The sequence below is a fragment of the Kogia breviceps genome, chromosome 1, assembly GCF_026419965.1.
Source record: "Kogia breviceps isolate mKogBre1 chromosome 1, mKogBre1 haplotype 1, whole genome shotgun sequence".
In the NCBI taxonomy this organism is placed as follows: domain Eukaryota; kingdom Metazoa; phylum Chordata; class Mammalia; order Artiodactyla; family Physeteridae; genus Kogia; species Kogia breviceps.
The window spans coordinates 44,892,946-44,912,537 of NC_081310.1; the positions used below are offsets into that span (position 1 = coordinate 44,892,946).

Here is a 19,592-nt window from a genome sequence, read left to right on the forward strand (position 1 = left end):
TACCCTAATCTTTTTTTTTTTTTTTTTTTTGTGGTACACGGGCCTCTCACTGCTGTGGCCTCTCCCGTTGCGGAGCACAGGCTCCGAACGCGCAGGCTCAGCGGCCATGGCTCACGGGCCCAGCCGCTCCACGGCATGTGGGATCCTCCCGGACCGGGGCACGAACCCGCATCCCCTGAATCGGCAGGCGGACTCTCAACCACTGCGCCACCAGGGAAGTCCTACCCTAATCTTTATCTCTGATAACACTGACTGTTATTTATTGAACAATTACTATATGCCAGCCAGAGTGTTTGGCACTTTATGTAAGTATCTCTGACTCTGACAGTGACCCTGTCAGCTCATTATGGTCATCATTTTATGGGTAAGGAAATTAAGGCTTGAAAAATTTAACTAGCTAATAAGTGGCAGAGTTAGGATTTGAACTGTGGTCTAGCTCTGCCTAAGGCCCACTCTATTTCTATGACAGCATAGGGCCTCCACAGTAAATGTTGAATAAACATTAACTGGTGGAATATGTGAGCACACATGTATTTTTAAAAGTTTATTTTATTTTTATTTTATTTTTGGCTGTGTTGGGTCGTCGTTGCTGCGCATGGGCTTTCTCTAGTTGTGGCGAGCAGGGGCTACTCTTCGTTGTGGTGTGCGAGCTTCTCATTACAGTGGCTTCTCTTGTTGCAGAGTACAGTCTCTAGGTGCACGGGCTTCAGTAGTTGCAGCACGCGGGCTCAGTAGCCATGGCACGTGGGCTTAGTTGCTCCACGGCATGTGGGATCTTCCCGGACCAGGGATCGAACCCATGTCCCCTGCTTTGGCAGACAGATTCTTAACCACTGCACCATGAGGGAAGTCCAGCACACATGTATTTAATTGGGATACTTTGATAGTGTTTTGGAGCTTCATCTATTACTGTTCTCTCTCCCATGACTCCCACATCTATTGTTGCTCCAAATATACTTTAAAATTTTTATAGCAACATCAGGATAGTTGTCTAGCCTGTTATTTATTTCAAATATCTCCTTCAGATTTTTTCAGATATCTCTGTATCAGTGCCTGTGTGGTTTGTTTTAGATAGAAGATTTTGAGGACCATAGGGTGCTTCTTTCACAAAACCTAACTAACCTTCATGTTTGGATATAGGCCTAAAATGATGATAATTGTTTTCTTTCTGTTTTGTCTGTAGGAAGATAAAATAACTACACAACTGACTCGAAACACGAGAGAAATTCAGAAGGTCAGGGATGGAGCCTTGGGTTCCCCAGTGGCCGCCTCAGCCAGCGGGGAGGCCCCCAGCACCATCAAGGGATCCAGACCGAGGGCTTCAGAGAGATAGATACTATCGGCCTATTCGTCACTCTTGGCACAATGGAGAGAGGGTCCATCAAAGACAAGACATGGGCAGGAGCCCCCAACCACGGCAGGACCCTGAGGCAGACCACCAGCAGCCTCATTATGTGTCCAGGCCTGGGGAATGGCATCAGCCTGTGTCCAGGGTTGACTATTATAAACGTGGTTATCCAAGTCAGTTGTATTCAAGGTATGGGTTTAGAGCTGGAATTGACCCAGCTCTCCTAAATGCTTACAAACAGATTGCTCTTTTCCTTGTTCCTTTTCCTTTTATTTCTTCTCTTTTTCCTTCTCCACCCTACTACACTGACTTAGCTACACCCTTTCCTCTCCCAAATTGGGTTTTGGTGGCTGAAAATATAATATTTTCCTTTCTTTATCCCCTAGGGGAGCTTCTTAAGGAAGCCATCACAATGTGATTGGGTGATGGGGGAGAGGGTGGAAAGAATGATGAAATTCAAGATAGCAGATGAGACCCTCTTACTCTGGGATCACAAAAGGCAATATTTGTAGACTCTGGAAAAGCTTTTCCTATGGATCTCTAGAAAAAGTTCCTTATCCTCTTTGGAAGACTCTGACCCAGGGTTAGCACTGACCCACCAGCACCAAGAAGAGCCCTAGTGCCTAGAACATCACCTAGAGTGTGATGGGTACAGAAAAAAAAAAAATATTGAGTGAATGAATGGGAACTTAAAAAAAATCAAAGAAAGCAGATACAAGCTTGTAGCTCCAAATTCAGAATGAAGAGGTCTCAGTGAGGTAATTCTAGGAGAAGAATCTGGAGTTCCTCCTCCTGGACTTCATATTTTATGGAATGTTGCAAGCCATCTATTTTCTACTTTAACTTTTTCAGCTGGGGTGATGTTTTCCTGCCTCCAGATTCAGGGTTGAAATTATGACAATTATAGTAAAAAATTCTGCCCCTATGAAATAGTAAAGAATTATTAATTGATAAAGATACTAACAACATGACGTTCCTTTGTTGAATTCTCGAAGGAAGGTATGCTAAGGACAGAGGCAATGAAAGCAATCAGATTTAAGATGGTCCAACTTGACTTTTTCATCTCATTGCCATCTATAATGTGCATGGGAATTACAGTGGTATATGGGGCACTTACACAGTCTTCTTGGGAAGGGGTTTCCTAAGGTGATGCCAGAGCAGGGTTTTCTCAGATAATATTTTGTGTTGTTAGTTGTGTGTGTATTGGAGGAGTAAGAGGGACCATGGGGAGGGAGAATGAGACACTTGGCTATGGTTTTGCTATAAAAATTGCAACCTTGGGCTTCCTTGGTGGTGCAGTGGTTGAGAGTCCGCCTGCCGATGCAGGGGACACGGGTTCGTGCCCCGGTCCGGGAAGATCCCACATGCCGTGGAGCGGCTGGGCCTGTGAGCCATGGCTGCTGAGCCTGCGCCTCTGGAGCCTGTGCTCCGCAACGGCAGAGGCCACAGCGGTGAGAGGCCCGCATACTGCCAAAAAAAAAAAAAAAATTGCAGCCTTGTTCTGACACAGCGGTCCTACTCCTGCTCTGATTCTGGATTTTTTGGTTATGGGATCCAGAATGAACTGTGGCTTTAGAGCAGATTCTAGATGGGGGTCACAATTCTGTCCTCTGAAGTGGTTTCGTTTGTCAAGTCCTCCGTTGGTTTTTCTCTTTACCATGCTCATCCTTGAATGACTGGCCTTCTTTGTGATTCTTTAGGCCGGGCATTGAGGATCTATATCAAAGCTATCACTCTCCAGCCCTAAGGGAAGAATATGCTTATGGAAGTTATTACTACCATGGACACCCGCAGCAGCTGCGGGAAGAAAGAGGTATGGAATAATCTCCAAGAAGCCTTGGGGATGGTACAGCTGGTTGGATAGGGCAGAGGGCAAAGGGGCTGTGCTTGGAACCACACCCTGGGCCTCCTGCTCGGCTGAGGTAGAGCCCCAGCCTCACCTGCTTCTTTCTTGGCCAGATGAGGCCACAGCAATGACACTACTGCTAAATGTCTTGAGAAGAAGAGATAGAAAAGAGTCATCTTTCTTTGTACGTGTAGATGATGGCAATGAAACTGTTACTACATTACTAGTATTGTGGATAGTTTGTACTTCATCCATATTTTTCTTCTAAGATTATAGTCTCTGACCAAGTAACAGTGAAGTCAGTTCTTAACAGTGAAGTCATCAAGTGTGTGACTGGGCTGTAATGAGTCTGACCATCATTTACCCTGAGGGAGGCAGATATGTACAAAAAAGAATTTAAACCTTACACCAATAGTAAGGCTTTAGGTAGGTACTAAGGGCATCTTCTGACCCGCTAGCAAAGAGAAACCTGTTTCAACGTTGAAAACACAAACATCCGTGCACACACATAGGAACCCCACTGTTGTACCATTGTATAGAGCCGTGCTAATTGGTTCAGAGAGATGCATCTTATGGACTTTCACTGTTGGCTTTACGTATCAACTTTGCTCCATTTGGCAAATATGGTCAGCCCTCTGAATCTGCGGGTCTGCCTCCAACTGACGATTGAAAATATTCGAAGAAACGAAAATTCCAAAAAGCAAAACTTGAATTTGCTGCTTGTAGGTAACTATTTGCATAAGTACCTACATTCTATTTGCAACTATTTACATAGCATTTACATTGTATTAGGCATTATAATTCATCTAGAGATGATTTAAAGTATATGGAGGATGTGCATAGGCTATATGCAAATACTACACCATTTTATATAAGGGACTTGAACTTCCCCAGGTCCTGAAACCAATCCCCCCCATGGACATGGAGGGATGATTGTATGTTTTTATACCTGCTGTGCTCCAGTAACTCGGCTTCATGGCTTGCTAGTGTCTTTCTGAACTTTTAGGAATAGGAAGTGACCTGTCTTCATTTTGTTTTCTTCTGAGGGTGCAGTGCCAAGGCAAGGGAGTCCTTATATCTGGCATGAAGATGATCAAGATCAAAAGTACCTGAATGAACACCAACATGAAAACAAGAATAGTCCGTTTGGAACAAATAGTGAGACCCAGTTCCAGTAAGTGTGAAAGGAGAGGCCGGTTCAACATGATTCAGCCAAACGCTGGCTATGTTAGGCAAACCTTATGTCATCTGGTGCTGGTCCCTCATCTTCAGGAGCCCATCTGCTTTTGTTCTGGCCACAGGGTTGTGAGAGTAGCCAGGGTTGGCTGGGACCAGCTGTTCACATGGACACTAGGAGGAGGGATTCTTAATTCTGAGAGGTGGTTCCCAAAACCTGTGAGATTACTTGAGGTCCATCTTAGAGGAGGGCCTTAATTCTATGTTGGCCTCGGAACAGATGTGGCCTTGCAGAAGTTCTCCTGATTGGGTCCTGCCTGGGGCTGGGGTGCTTCTCCTCTGCCCCCTCCTGTGCCCTGAGAATGGACTCTCCCGTGGGATAAGGTGAGCAGGGAACAGCATTTTGTTTAAGCACCTGTCTGGTGCCCTTAGACCTGGTGCCTTACCCCTGCCTGGAACTCACCAACCCAGCTGCTCTGATTTAACTTATTCCAGGACGTCAGTCTACAGAGACTGAGCCTCCTCTGCAGGGTTTGCGGCCACTTCTAGTAACTGTACTATGAACCCCAGGAGCTCCTGTTTTTCTGGTCTAATAGACTGAGGCGGAGAAGTGGAGGACAAGGCTTTTCCCTGCGTCACACGGGCCAACCCGACACCTGCCCACGCTTTGCAGCAGAACAGCCTCCAGCAGAGAGCAGCTCAGGCTTGCTGGCCTGCCCTGGACCCCTTCTCACCTGCTCCTGTCATTTTGCCACAGATCTAAGCATTGGAACCCTTATAAAGACAGTCCTGCTTCTAACTCTGGACAAGAGAGGCCTGGGGACTTATTTCTGGAGAGTCTGCTAACTGGGGCCCAGAAAAACAAGGTAACCTGAAGTGACATGGGGCTGGTGGTCTGTGACAGTGCATCACACCTGCCCTCGTCAGTAGGGGCAGAGCAGGGCCCCGGGGGGCAGGGTCCCCAGTGGCCAGCAGTCTGAGGGGTCCCATTCCTCCCCAATTGGCAGAGCCTCTCCCCACCTCTTCCTTTCCCTGCCCCCTGTTTCAGTCTTCTGGATCTGGGGCCCTGATCTGGCCCTTTTGTAGTTTTTTGCCAAGTTGGCTGGATCAGGAAATGTCACCCAAGTCACTCCAAGGTAGGAAAGAGAAGAGGCTGTCACCGGTGCCCCGGTGGATTAGCAATTCGGTTTACCCAGGAAGTGGGAAGTTGCTAGAATCTTTTAATTCAGGTCTGAAAAGTAGAACTTTTCTTGACTCTTCCATCTCTCTTTTCTAAAATCTTACTGTGTGTACCAGCTGGGTTACAAAATGGAGCTCTTGAATTTTTTTTTACAATAAACTTTAAATTTTGGAATAATTTTATATTTATGGAAAAGTTACAAACATACTACAGAGACAAGCTCTTCATTTTTGACAGTCTTGTATTAATTTTGTATCCCTGATGAGATTTGTATGATTTGTGGGGACAGTTTCTTCTGTACACCTGATGCTTCACAGGGCAGGGCACCTATTATGACTAACAGTAACAGCAACACAATAACAGCAGCCATACACACGTACAGCACTTTACAGTGTGGACAAAGAGCTTTAGTATCCATTGTTTGCATCCATTGTTTTACAGTCCTCAGGATGTAAGTTCCGTGTTTTTCTTGTACACCTGTATCCTTGGGGAAAGCATAGCCCCTGGGGCATAGTAAGTGCTCATTAAACAGTTGGTGAATGAATGCAAGAGTAAGTACTTGAACTATATAGGGTAGGTATGATTATCTACATTGCAGATAAAGGTCCTGAGCTCAGCGAGTCTAAGTCACTTGTTCAAGTTCACAGCACTTGGTATTGAAAAAGCTGGGATTGAATTCAGCCTCCCTGACCCCAGGACCTGCATGCTTCCCACTAGGCCACAGTGAATCCTTTAGCAAACACGTCAATTGAATGATCCCTTCTTTTCCTTTCAGCACATCCACATTCATTAATTTATTTGAAAGTTTGAATTTTGTTGCTTTGAAGAAACACTTGGGGGGACTGTCTCTCTGAAAGTGCTTCTGATTCTTCCCATGTGTTTTGTTGTTTTTAATTTCCAGCCATCACTGACCGAGGAGTCCAACCTTCTCCGGCAGCACGAGTCTGGTCTCACCTCCAGCAGCTATGAGCTCAGTCAGTACATGACTGATGCCCCCGAGCTGTACGACCCCATGGCTGCAGCAGCTTGGAGTCCAGTTCAGGCTGGTGGGTACTGAAGTGATCAAACGAGTTGTCTGAGTCTGTTGAGAAGAGGGCTGGGGTGGCACATGTCTTGAAAAGTTACCTTTGCCCTGTATTTCCAAGAGCAGACCATTTGTCTGCCTCCTTTGTGTAGGTAGGTCTCCTGAGCAGAGTGGCCAACTTTGGCTCCATTTCCTCCCTTTTCTCTGGTACTGGAGATTGCATCATAGCTGATTCTTGGAAGGGAACACTGCCCCTAGCCATCTTCAGGCTGGGAGAGGAGGCACTCAGAGGTACTGTTAGGTAATAGGTGAAGAAAGTAAAGACCAGAGTCAGTTTGGGAAAGTGAAGGCAGGTCACAAAGGTCTGGATGTAGGAGACTTGCCCTGAGTACTGGGGCTATGAGAGCCAGAGTACCCAGCGTGTCACCATTGCTGGGAGTCTGGCCCTGGTACATTATCATTTGCACCAAACCATCAACTCCTTGCATTATATTCTGACATATTCTCAGAGGTTCAGATCTCACTCGGAGCATGGGCTTCTTCTAGTTATGTAGCCCATCCAGAATCTTATCTTGGTCCCAGGTGGAATTTGGAAAGAAGTGTGTCTGTGGAGTATTTCTAAAGTAAAGCAAAGCAGTGACAGTAATGCTAACAGTGTCCATCTGTGTCTGTTGGTCAGAGGACATCTCGGCAGCTGGTCCCAAGACACCCATGAAGTTCTACATCCCTCACGTGCCTGTGAGTTTTGGGCCAGGAGGTCAGCTGGTGTGTGTGGGTCCCAGATCTCCCAGTGATGGACAGACGGCCCTTGTTGAACTGCACAGCATGGAGGTAAACAAGATTCTGTGTCCTCGGAATGTCAGCACTCTGCTGCCTGTTTCCCTTTGCCTGAGCCCTGGGCAACTCCAGGAATAGGGTGCTCTTGGAGGGGACTGGGTCATGCACCCTATGAATTGGTGTGTGTGTGTGTGTGTGTGTGTGTGTGTGTATGAAGGAATGGCTGGGGCTCTTCTGTGAGAGAAGTAATACTAGACTTCTGTTTTTCCTGAGATGCTATTGGGTCATATTCAGCAACTAGAGAGCTCATTTTTGTCCTCTGCTATCTCCATGAGGCACTGAGCCACATCCTAGGATCACGGCTCTGGGTTCTGATGCTGGACTTGACTGAGCAATGGGGTACTGGGGGGACATAGTCTTGAAGACCTAACTTGATTTTTTGTTCCAGGTTATTCTTAATGATTCTGAGGAACAAGAAAAGATGAGGACTTTCTCAGGACCCCTGATTAGGTAAATTACCATAAGAGCTGCAAAATAAGGGCTTTTGAAACCTATAAAATCTTCCTGCCCAGATCAGCATTTTGGGGATTTGTTCTTGACTTCCTTGAAAGAAAATGTCTCTCCCCGTTGGAGTGGAATCTCCGTGCTACAAGTTGGAGCCAAATGTGGCCTAAGCCATTTTGACAAGCAATTTGAGTGTTGAAAGGCAGAAAGAAAAATTAACTTAAAGGTTTAAAAATCTGAAATCAGTTCTATTTTACAAAGCCTACATGGTAAGGGGCTTTAGCGTTCTGTGTACTTAATAGTACTTAAACTGGTAGAAGAGTGGAACACAGCCTGGGAAATCATAGGCAAGTGGATCATATGGAAAAATTTTTTCTGGAGAGATAAGTAACATGGCCAGCATTTGAGTTACTGGACAGTGTGCAAGTCTGCCCTCTGCAGGATTGAGCTAGAACTGCTTTTACATTGCTAGTCATGTTACTGATAAATATTCAGGCTGCTCTTTGTCGTGCAGAGAGGAGTCCTGGCTGGTGTCAGAGGTGAGATAACGCACACCGAAGCCCATAAAATATCATCACTACTGTGTAAATGTGTTCTTATCCTGAAGCTTCCCCCTCCAAGAAAATCCCCATAGTATTTTGACAGTTCCTTCAAGTAAAAATGAGTGTTGTCTCCATTTCTTACACACAGGTATACAGATGTGGCGTAGAGCACCGAGCTGGGTATTTGGACACTAGGGTACTGCTCCCAGTTTGATTGATTTCATTGAATGATCTCAAGCTTATAATAATTCCTGTTTATTGAGCACTTATATACACTACACAATTGGCTAATTCCTTTTTGTACGGAGGTAGACTTTAAACAAATTTTTAGTTTGAAATATAGTTGATTTACAATGCTGTGTTAGTTTCAGGTGTACAGCAAAGTAATTCATATAGATATATATGCATATGTATATATATCTGTTCTTTTTCCGATTCTTTTCTGTTATAGGTTATTACAAGATACTGAGTTGGAGGTAGACTTTTAAACTATTCCTATTTTAGCGAAAAGAGCAGAGGCTCAGAGGAGATAAGAAACTTGCGTAAGCTGAGAAGTGGCTGGCTAGATTTAAATGCAGGCTTGTCTGAGCCCAAAGTCTGTGCTCCTCCTTGCTACCAAACAGTCATTTCAGGTCTCTGGGCCTCAGTTTCCTCCTCTGTAAAATGGAGAGGGTGGATGAGAGAATCTCTGAGGTCCCTTCCTGTTCTATAAGGAAACAACTGTTCTGTAGCTATAGACTCACTACCCCCGTCCTGGGTTGTCAGGCTTCTATCCCATCTCCAGCCCAAGCAACACCCTCACACTGTAGGAGGGGACTGTGGTCCTACCCGGGGGAGGAGCCTGTCCCTCACTCTTTGCTCCCTGAAATCTCTCCATAGGGAAGATGTACACAAGGTGGACATCATGACGTTTTGCCAGCAGAAAGCAGCACAGAGTCGCAAATCGGAGACACCGGGGAGCAGAGACTCGGCTCTACTGTGGCAACTGTTGGTTCTCCTTTGTCGGCAGAACGGGGTCAGTATCACCGCGCTGGTGGGTGGGCAGGTGCAGGCTGGGTTGGAATTGAAGTCTTCCTGGGAGAGAGAAGATTCGGCTTGTGGCATGATTGATTATAAAAGGTAACATTAAAGATGCAACGAATGGCCTCAAGGGGAAGAACTGCTCAGATGTCGATGCCAGTTTGCTAATGCTAACCTTTCCCCTGCCCTTCTCCACTAGCCTGGGGTTATCTCCCAGTTCTTGGGTTACTGCGCTAAGCAGATGATACACCTAGGAGAGGAGTGTGCATATTTCTGGTCATCTTTGTGGCTCCTGACAGGCAGAAAAGAAGCATGAGAGTGAAGCTGGAGTTTGAAATACAACAATCTAAGAAGGGGCTGTCTTGTGTTTGCATGTCAGCCTCCTCCTGAAGAGGGCAGGTGCTCTGGTGCCTTCCTTCTTCAGCCTGGGCTGCCAGCATGAGGATGAATAGGATTCTCTCCCAGGATGGCCCTCTTTCCCTTGCAGTCCGTGGTGGGGTCTGACATCGCGGAGCTGCTGATGCAGGACTGCAAGAGGCTGGAGAAGTACAAGCGGCAGCCGCCTGTGGCCAACCTCATCAACCTGACGGATGAGGACCGGCCAGTACTGAGCTTGGGGACCCGGAACCTGCTCACTGGGGAGGTTACCCCCAGCGTGGAGACGCCTGCGCAGATCGTGGAGAAATTCACTAAGTTGCTCTACTACGGAAGGAAAAAGGCAAGTGCTGTGCCCGCTTCTGCTTAAAAAAGTAACCGGCATCCCCACCGCTCACCCCTCCCAATTGTATGAGTGACATATGCTCATTTTATAGCACTTAAGTTCAGAAGGGTACAAAGAAAAAGAAGAACACCCATAATCCCATCACTAAAAGATAATGCCTGTTAACATTTGGATATATTTACTTCTAGTATTTTCAATGCGTGTATATTAAAAACCAAATTAAATTACATATACAATTACTTCTTTCTTTTCCCCTTAAGAGTGTATGGTGAAATACTCTCATGGCATTAAAATGTACCATTTAAAAAATGGACTATATTCTATTATATGAATGTATCACATTTTATTTAACCAATTCACTGTTGTTGAATATATAGGCTAGGTACAGACTTGTCACACATTATAAATTATTCCATTCGAACATCTTGTATAAACATTTCGCTGATTTTTTAAGATACATTCCTGGAAGTAGAACTATTCAGTTAAAGGCTATGCACCATTTTTTTAAAAAAATTTTATTTACTTTTGGCTACGTTGGGTCTTCATTGCTGCGTGCGGGCTTTCTCTAGTTGTGGCGAGCGGGGGCTAGGCTTTGTTGTGGTGCATGGGCTTCTCATTGCGGTGGCTTCTCCTGTTGTGGAGCACGGGCTCTAGGCGCATGGGCTTCAGTAATTGTGGCTCTAGGCATACAGGCTTCAGTAGTTGTGGCTCACAGGTGCTAGAGCACGGGCTCAGTAGTTGTGACGCACGGGCTTAGTTGCTCCGTGGCATGTGGGATCTTCCCAGGCCAGGGCTCGAACTCATGTCCCCTGCATTGGCAGGTGGGCTCTTAACCACTGTGCCACCAGGGAAGTCCCAAGGCTATGCACTTTTAAAAGGTTCTTCACATATACACTAAATCAGTTTCCAGAAAGTTTGTTTACAGATGATATCCCCATCAGTTATATCTAAAATATACCTATCAATACTGAATACTTTAATTCCACTGATGAAGTGAGGCCTTGTTTAGTTTTTGATATGTAAATTAGAATTTATTTATTAAAATTTTTAAATTGAGGTATATTTGACAAAATTGTAAGATATTTAAAGTGTACAATGTGATGGTTTGATATACATGTACATTGTGAAAGGATTCCTCCCATTTAGATAATTAACACATCCATCACCTCACGTGTTTCCCTATTATTTTATGCCTTGTTTAATTTTGAAGTTGAACTTACATTTTACAAAAGTCTTAAATATTTGAATATATGATTGAAATCAATTTGAATCAATCTAATTAAAAAAATCAAAAGATGAAAGGGATATAATGGGAGAAATGATGCTCTCCCCCATCCCCTCCCAGCCATGCAATTTCTCTCATTGAAATATCCAGAGATATTTTCTGCATATATAATTATTTTCTCCTTTTTTCCCTTATAGCATACTATGTACCATTTCTTTACCTTCCTCTTATTATTTAGTAAAATACTTTAGGAAACACTCTATGTTGGGGTTGGCAAATTTTTTCTGTAAAGGGACAGACAATAAATATTTTAGGCTTTGCAGGCCATGGGGTCTCTACTCAACTGTGCTGTTGTCCCTTGAAAGCAGCCACAGACAATCTGTAAATAAATGGGTGTGGCTGTGTTTCAATAAAGCTTCGTTTATTGACATAGAAATTTGAAATATATATCACTTTCATGTGATGAAACATTATTCTTCTTTTGATTTTTTCCAAAAATTAAAAAATGTAAAAACTATTCTTAGCTTGTGGGCTGTACCAAAACAGGCAGTGGGCTGAATTTGGTCTTCAGGCCACATTTTGCTGACTCCTGTTCCTTATAGTATATAAATACCTTCCTTATTATTTCTTACGGCTGCATAGGTTTCTATAGATAAATTATAATTGATTCAACTAAACCTCTATAGATTGACATTTAGATTATTTCTAGTCTTTTGCTGTTACAAATAATGCTGCAATGAATAACATTGTTATTTTGCCCTGTGGAGAGAATATATGTAAGGAAAGTTTGTGGAAGTGGAAGCTTTGGGTCAAAGGGTATATGGTTTGTATTTTTTGATAGACATTGACAAATTGCTCTTTTAGACGTTGTACCGATTACTCTACCAGCAATGTATGAGAGTGCCTGTCTCCCCATACTGTCACCAGCCCAGTGTGTTTACAAACTTTTGGATATGTGCCAATCTGAGAGGTGAAAAAATGTATAGTAGTTATTTGCATTTCTCATTATAAATGAAGTTGAATATCCTTTAATCTGTGATTATTTTTTGTCATGGATTTTCCGCATTTTCTTGTTGGATTTTCGATCCCCACTTATTGATTTGTAGGAGCGTTTTACTTTTTTAGGATTTTCTGTCCAAAATCACTTTTTTGGGGTCATATTTAGAAAGGTTTTTCCTGCTTCAAAATTGACTTATGAAAATAAAATTGAGGGCTTCCCTGGTAGTGCAGTGGTTGAGAGTCCGCCTGCCGATGCAGGGGACACGGGTTTGTGCCCCGGTCCAGGAAGATCCCACATGCCGCGGAGCGGCTGGGCCCGTGAGCCATGGCCGCTGAGCCTGCACGTCCCGAGCCTGTGCTCCACAAAGGGAGAGACCACAACAGTGAGAGGCCCGCGTACCGCAAAAAAAAAAAAAAAAAAGTTGAAGTACTTTTGTGACTTCACCTTTACATTTAAATCTTTAATTGTGTGTATGTATTTGTATGTGATGTTATCTTTTAAATGAGTGCAAGATATACTCAGTGAAAATTAATGGGATCAACTTATAGCATCTATATGTATGTATATATATATGTGTGTATGTGTATTCATTATATAGTAGGGACTTGCTAATTTCACCAGTGATTAATTTATTCAATAAACATTTATTAAGCAGCCACTAAGGCATTGAACCCAGTCGGGGGATACAGAAATAAATTAGTGATAATCTCTTTCCTTAAGAATGATAAATAATGACCGTAACAATAGCAATAAAGCGAATATTTGAAAAATACTTTCTTTGTGCCAGATACTCACTTAACACCTTACATGCATTATCTCATTTATCTTCGTAGTAGGTCCTATTCTTGTTTTATGTATTTACCAAGGAGGAAAGTTAGTAAGTAATAAAGCCAGGGTTTAGATTTAGGCAGCCTGGTGCCTGAGCTTGGGCTTATAATCACCCACCACATCACCTGTCATACATTGACCCAAAGGTAAGCGGTGGGTAGGTAGAGCACTATGGCAGTTCAGGGTGATCTATGAGGAGCTGGACACCACAATATCTTTAAAACCTTTAACACTTGACTGGGGTCTTATTTCTGGCATTGTGTGAGATTGACATCCTTGATATAAGTTCTCAATTTCTTCACTTATTCTTAAATTATATTTTTGGAGATGCAGATTTTTGAGTAAACTAGTAATTCTCAACCAATCATTAGTAACTCCTTTTAAAAATACTATTATGAAATAGTTTAACATAAAAAAGAGCATTTTTAAAAAAGATTTCACCTGTTTTTCTTTTTAAAAAGATTTAAGTATAGTTGATTTACAATGTTACATTAATTTCTGCTGTACAGCAAAGTGATTCAGTTATACATATATATATGTTCTTTTTCTAAATATTCTTTTCCATTATGGTTTATCACAGAATATTGAATATAGTCCCTTGTGCTATACAGTAGGACCTCGTTGTTTCAAAAAGAGCAATCTTAATGTCATTTTTACTTCCACTGGATATGAGACTGAATTTCTTAACAGTGATTGTTTAAATTTATTCTCTCTTCAAAGAAGATAACATGGGAGATGTTGGGATAACCTAATAAATTTTCATTTGGAGGTGGAAATACCTCATTAGTGACCTCCTGTCCAAAAATCACATTATTTGGGGGGCACTAAGGAAATTATTAATACTAGGTCAACCTCACATATAAACTAAGCTCTTACTAAATAGTTTTGAAAATTAAATGAAGAGGTGAATATGTGTGTGTGTATGTTTTAAAATTTGCAGCTTCAAACCCATGTCACCAAGTTAATGGTGTCATTAATTTGACGTATGAAGTTGATAGTTAACAAGCACTTGATAGTAAGCAGTTAGTTATAGTATTAGGTGGGGGTAGGTTAACTATTATGTATACTGGCTTAAACATAACAGCAGCCTCGGGATTTCCCTGGCGGTCCAGTGGTTAGGACTCCACGCTTCCAAAGCAGGGTGCATGGGTTTGATCCCTGGTCAGGGAACTAAGATCCTGCATGCCACGTGGTGCAGCCAAAAACAAAGAAACAACCCCCGCCCCCTCCCCCCCCCAAACCAAACCATAATAGCAGCCTCTTTCTTTTCATGCAAGAGTACTGGGCAGGTGAACAGAAGATGAGGCAGCCCTCCTCCATGTACTCACCCAGGGACTCAGCTGTAGGGAGGCTCCACCATCTTCAATGCAGAGTCTCTAAAGTTTCCAGGAGTCATCTTCCTTCCAGCCCTACGCGGAAGAGGCCATGGAGGGCTGAGCACGGGGAGGGGTTCTATGGGCCAGACCTGGAAGCTTCACCATCGCTTCCCTTTCCATCTCAGTGCCACACCTCAGTGCCAGGGAGGTGGGAAATGCAGTCCGGCTCTTGGCCTAGGAAGGGGAACTTGGATTTGGGTGAGGAACTAGCAGTCTCTGCCACAATTGTTAATAAAGAAATGCTTCCTCGAGAGAGGGTATCTGTATATGTATGGCTTATTCATTTGGTTGTGCATTGGAGGCTAACACAACATTGTAAAGCAACCATACTCCAATAAAAACTAATTAAAAAAAAGAAAGAAAGAAAGAAATGGTTCCTCTACCACGACCCCATGAACACCATCTTGCAACTCGTCTTTTGAGACCCAATGCTGGGGGTGAGATGCTTCTTTCATTTTTTGGTGCTTAGGTTCATAAAAGTATTGTGTGACTTTGGCTAAAGAGATAAAGCTAACTGGAAACTATGTCTGAGGGGGAGCTAATGCAATCACATAAGGGGTTTGATAAGGTAAAGCCTGGAGAAAGGGGCAGCTTAGAGAAAAGTACCTGCCAGTTAAAGCCATTTCTCTACCGTTCCTTTCTCACGTTCGCAGGGGAGGCTCTGAGAGTCTTCCTGGAAGCCCGGCCTCTGCTGCTCAGGGGTCGGGGGGGGGAAGTCCCCAAGCACAGTTGTTTGCTGTCACTCTTAGAGGCAGGTGAGCAAGGTGGTACTGAAGGTGATGTCTGTGTTTTCAGGAAGCCTTGGAGTGGGCCATGAAGAACCATTTGTGGGGTCATGCTTTGTTCCTCGCCAGCAAGATGGACCCAAGGACCTACAGCTGGGTCATGAGTGGGTGAGTTGGGGACGTGCCAAGAAGACCAAAGGAGCAGAGCAGCCTCCCCTCCAAAGGTGGAGGTGAGGGTGGGGAGAAATGCAAGATGCACTGAAAGGCCCCACCCTCCAAGCATCTTTCCAATTCTAAGTTGGATGTAGCATTTCTCTTCTCCAGATCCTAATAAGCTAGACACAGACACATTCTTTCTAGCTGGTAAGTTGAATAAAACATTTTACTAATGTTTCCCAGGGTCAAAGTTTCCAAATTTACTGCTTAGTCCTGCAGCACGGGTGTGGGTGCTGGGAAGTAGGGAGGGATACAGGGTAGCAGGACTGCAAGCTGTGGTAGAAAGGGGTTTATAGGACTGGGGATTAGATCCAGCAGTCTTCATCTACTGGGAGATGTCAAGACTGAAGGCATCCCTTCAGGTTACACTGGGCTACCAGGACCTGGGTGCCGGGGGAACCGGAAATAATACCCAAACCAGGATGGAATAGGAATGGAGGTGTGAGTACATAGCCAGGAGTTTAGAACAAGGGCAATGAAACAGCTAAAGAGACTCAGAACCAAATGGAGGTGGAGGTGTATGGGGTGCTGTAAGGGGTCAGCCCTTCAGGCTGCAGTTAGCATCCATGGATTGTCAGGGACAGATGAGTGGCAGGGGTGGGCTGGTGTGGGAGCCCTTCTGTAAGGAGCAGCCTTGGGTTAGACAGAGAAAAGGATGGTACCTCAAAATTTATCTTCTCACGTTGGTTAAAGCCATGAAGCTACCTTCTCTGCTTATCTTATATTTCAATCCCCCGTACGTTCCATTGGGCAGAGAGTTGGATGAGAAGATGGATGCCCACACTTTAAGTTCAGTCTGTGGGGCTAACGTCTGTTGCTACCTGGGAGCCCATTCTTCACCATGGCTTCCATAAAATCTCTTTATTACTCTGACCCTCGGTTTTCCCAGGGACTAGTGACCCCACCACGTACTTCATTATGTTCAGGGACCGGAATGGTGAGGAGCACTGAACTTCTATTAGGAGAAACACTGAGCTCCGGAGGAAAGGTGCTGTTAAAAACAAGATGGTGTTCCGACGGATGAGTTTCCTTTGGGTTTTGGAAATGAACGTCCCACAACTCCACACTGTAGCATACACATCTCGGCTACAGATTTTTGCCTTGGGCCATTGATATTTGATGGGGCCCAGTGAATCATGAAAAACCTCTCTTACTGAGTATGCGTAAATCTCAAATCAGCCATAGAGCTTATTATATCCTTGTTAAGCAGATCCCATGGTTTGCCATCAGCATGATCATTTCTGGTCCCTGCTCTACGCCTCTTTGCTTACTGAAAATGACTATGTAGTGCTTGTGAGCAAAACCACTAGAGACCCAGGCTAGCGATGAGCCCGAAAAACAGCACTGAGAGCTGTGGGCTTGGGGAGGAGGGCTGCTGTGGGCCAGTGGGTGTGGAGGGTGCCTGGGGAGGAGGTGCCCACCGTTGGGCTCTCAGGGGTCTTTGAAGTATTTGTGGCTCACCTCTGTGATGGACGAAGGCCTACAAAATAGTTTCTCAAGAGTTAGGGAGTCAGTGCTACAATGCAGAAGATCTTCCCCAGTAATGAGATCTATTTGGCGTGTGTGGTGGGATGGAGATCCGAAAGTGGGCTGGAGTAGAGGCACAACTGAAAAGAGAGACTCAAGTTCCAAAAGAAGCCACTGCAATCAAATACAAGTAGATGAGGCCTTGTGCCTCACAGGCAATGGGTTAGAGGCTCTCTTGGCTGGGTTCCCACTGACGGGCGATCTCCTCTCTCTGCAGCTTCACCAGCACGCTGGCGCTCAACGACCCACTGCAGACCCTCTTCCAGCTCATGTCGGGGAGGATCCCACAGGCAGCCACGGTACCCTCTGTGACAGGACCCCCTCAACACCCCAGCACCCTAAGGGTTTAGGGGGTAGGGACTGCTCGGGAACGAGGTGATGACTTTAGAGATGAAAAATAAGTAATTACTGTTGGTTAATCACCTCCCATGTGCCTGGCCCTGTGCTAAGCGCTGTGATGCATGTTATTTCATTTAACGCACGGAGGTAGGAAGGATTATCCCTGTATTGCAGACGTGACGACTGAGTCGCAAAGGTGTAAAATGACCAAGATCACAGAGCTAGGAATAGTGGAGTCAGGATGGGCCCAGGTCTGTCTGATTCCAAAGACTGTGCCCTTTCCACAATCCACGGCTACCCGCTGTGGGGCAAATAGCGAGAGAACCCGAAGCTGCTCTCCACACTTCCCACAACCAGGCTTTCTTTCTTCCCCGCCACTGCACGTGACCCTTCAAAAGTGGACATGTTAGTTTCTACATCATCAGTGTGGGACGTGGCTCGGGAGAACCTTGAGGCCAGCTTGATAGTTTTCCCATTATAAGAGCATTGATCTTTTTGTTCCAAGGTATTCCTTCCCTATCCTTGAAGTCCAATAACTTTACTGAGATAAATCTTGTTGTTGACTGTCTGTGTCAGTTATTCGGTGATACAGCACACTCTTTTTTTTTTTTTTTTTTTTTTAACATCTTTATTGGAGTATAATTGTTTTACAATAGTGTGTTAGTTTTCCCTCTACAACAAACTAAATCAGTTATACATACACACATGCTCCCACATCTCCTCCCTCTTGCATCACCCTCTCTCCCACCCTCCCTATCCCACCCCTCTAGGTGGTCACAAAGCACAGAGGTGATCTCCCTGTGCTATGCAGCAGCTTCCCACTAGCTATCTAATTTACATTTGATAGTCAGCACACTCTTTTAATATGTGCATCCATATCTTACAGTTACAGAGAAATTTCTTGAATTATATCCTTCAGTATTTATTTTGTTCTCTTATTTTGGTTTTCTTTTCAGGAACACCCTCTATACACAAAATATATATAGTTCATATATATATATATATATGAACTGTATACATATATACATGTGAATTATATATATAATTTTCTCTTTAATGAAAAAATTTTTTTTGTTTGTTTCAATTCTTTTTTTCTTTTTTTTTTGCTGTGTGTCCTTCCTGTATATCCCTTACTGTGTTTTCATCAGTGTGCTTTTTCCATTTTTGTCTTAATTTCTTTGATTTTTCTCCCACTTCTCTCCTGAGCTCTGCAGGTCACATTTACCTCCTCCTGTTCTCCACTATCTCTTTCCTCTGCTCCTGTAACTTAGCTTTAGACCCTTGCTTCACAGAACAAATTGTTTCCTTATTTTACTTAAATTCATGATGAAATGTTTGGTGACAATTCTTTGTTTTGTGGAAACATTTTTCTGGTGAATATTCTCTCTACTTTCCCCCCTCCTTTTATCTTGATGGTATATTTGTAGAGATTCTGTACTTGTTCCTTCATAGGCTTCAGGTCTTCCCTGGATGAGTTATTTATGGGAGGTTTGAGCTGGGGAGGTGCCAGGGCCATATTCCAGGCCAGCTGGCATTTCCACATGACCTGGTGTTTTCTGTGAGCATCTTTGCTTCTCCCCAGCCAGTGGAGATGGCTGTGGGATCCCCTCCCTCTGGTGTTCTCTCTCTCTGCCTCCTAAACCCACCTCTGTTCAATCTCCATTATTTTTGGAAGCCTTTTCTTGTGTTTAGAGGCTTGGATTTTTGCTGACACTAGTTTCAATGAAAATGTACTTCATGTTTTTACTCTTTTGTCTCTCTTATTGCTGCGGACAATTTCAAGAAAAGAAAAGAGAAATGATGACTTTCATGCCCTGTCGTCAAACCGGCTGGCTATACTGGAACATGGGGTGCACCTCACAATTCTGCTGAGGGCCTGTGCTCTGCAATGAAATTGCACCATGTCACAAAGCACTAAGTGCAGGAAAAGATGTAATCAGCATACAGTCCATTGGGTCTCATTGCACTGGTAGAGTTTGCTAAATGTTCCCTACTCTTGGGTGAGAAAACCGAGGAGCCAGAGGTGATATTTGCAGGATTTGACCCTAGTGTTTGAGAGTTTCCTAGCATCATAGCATCCAGTAAAAGGCTAGACTTTGGTACTTATAGTAATAGGAGTAGTGGAAAAAGCATGGCAGCTGGAAAACACAGACGTGGGCTTCTGTCAGAGGCATAACCTAGACTCTTCTAACTGTTGTGGGAACTGGGCCCTGGTACT

At 44.1% G+C, this 19,592-nt stretch overlaps 1 protein-coding gene across 1 annotated transcript in view; it reads left to right on the plus strand.

Moving 5' to 3' along the window:
* Window positions 1–1,183: 1,183 nt before the first annotated feature.
* SEC16B (SEC16 homolog B, endoplasmic reticulum export factor) overlaps window positions 1,184–19,592 on the plus strand; it is a 37,664-nt gene continuing 19,255 nt past the window's right edge. The window contains exons 1-11 of the mRNA XM_067021172.1: window positions 1,184–1,537; window positions 3,049–3,161; window positions 4,248–4,368; window positions 5,128–5,236; window positions 6,452–6,596; window positions 7,254–7,405; window positions 7,800–7,861; window positions 9,277–9,412; window positions 9,905–10,135; window positions 15,363–15,460; window positions 17,253–17,334. Coding sequence (XP_066877273.1) covers window positions 1,242–1,537; window positions 3,049–3,161; window positions 4,248–4,368; window positions 5,128–5,236; window positions 6,452–6,596; window positions 7,254–7,405; window positions 7,800–7,861; window positions 9,277–9,412; window positions 9,905–10,135; window positions 15,363–15,460; window positions 17,253–17,334 — 1,545 coding nt within the window. The 5' untranslated portion in view covers window positions 1,184–1,241. The remainder of the gene's footprint in view (window positions 1,538–3,048; window positions 3,162–4,247; window positions 4,369–5,127; window positions 5,237–6,451; window positions 6,597–7,253; window positions 7,406–7,799; window positions 7,862–9,276; window positions 9,413–9,904; window positions 10,136–15,362; window positions 15,461–17,252; window positions 17,335–19,592) is intronic.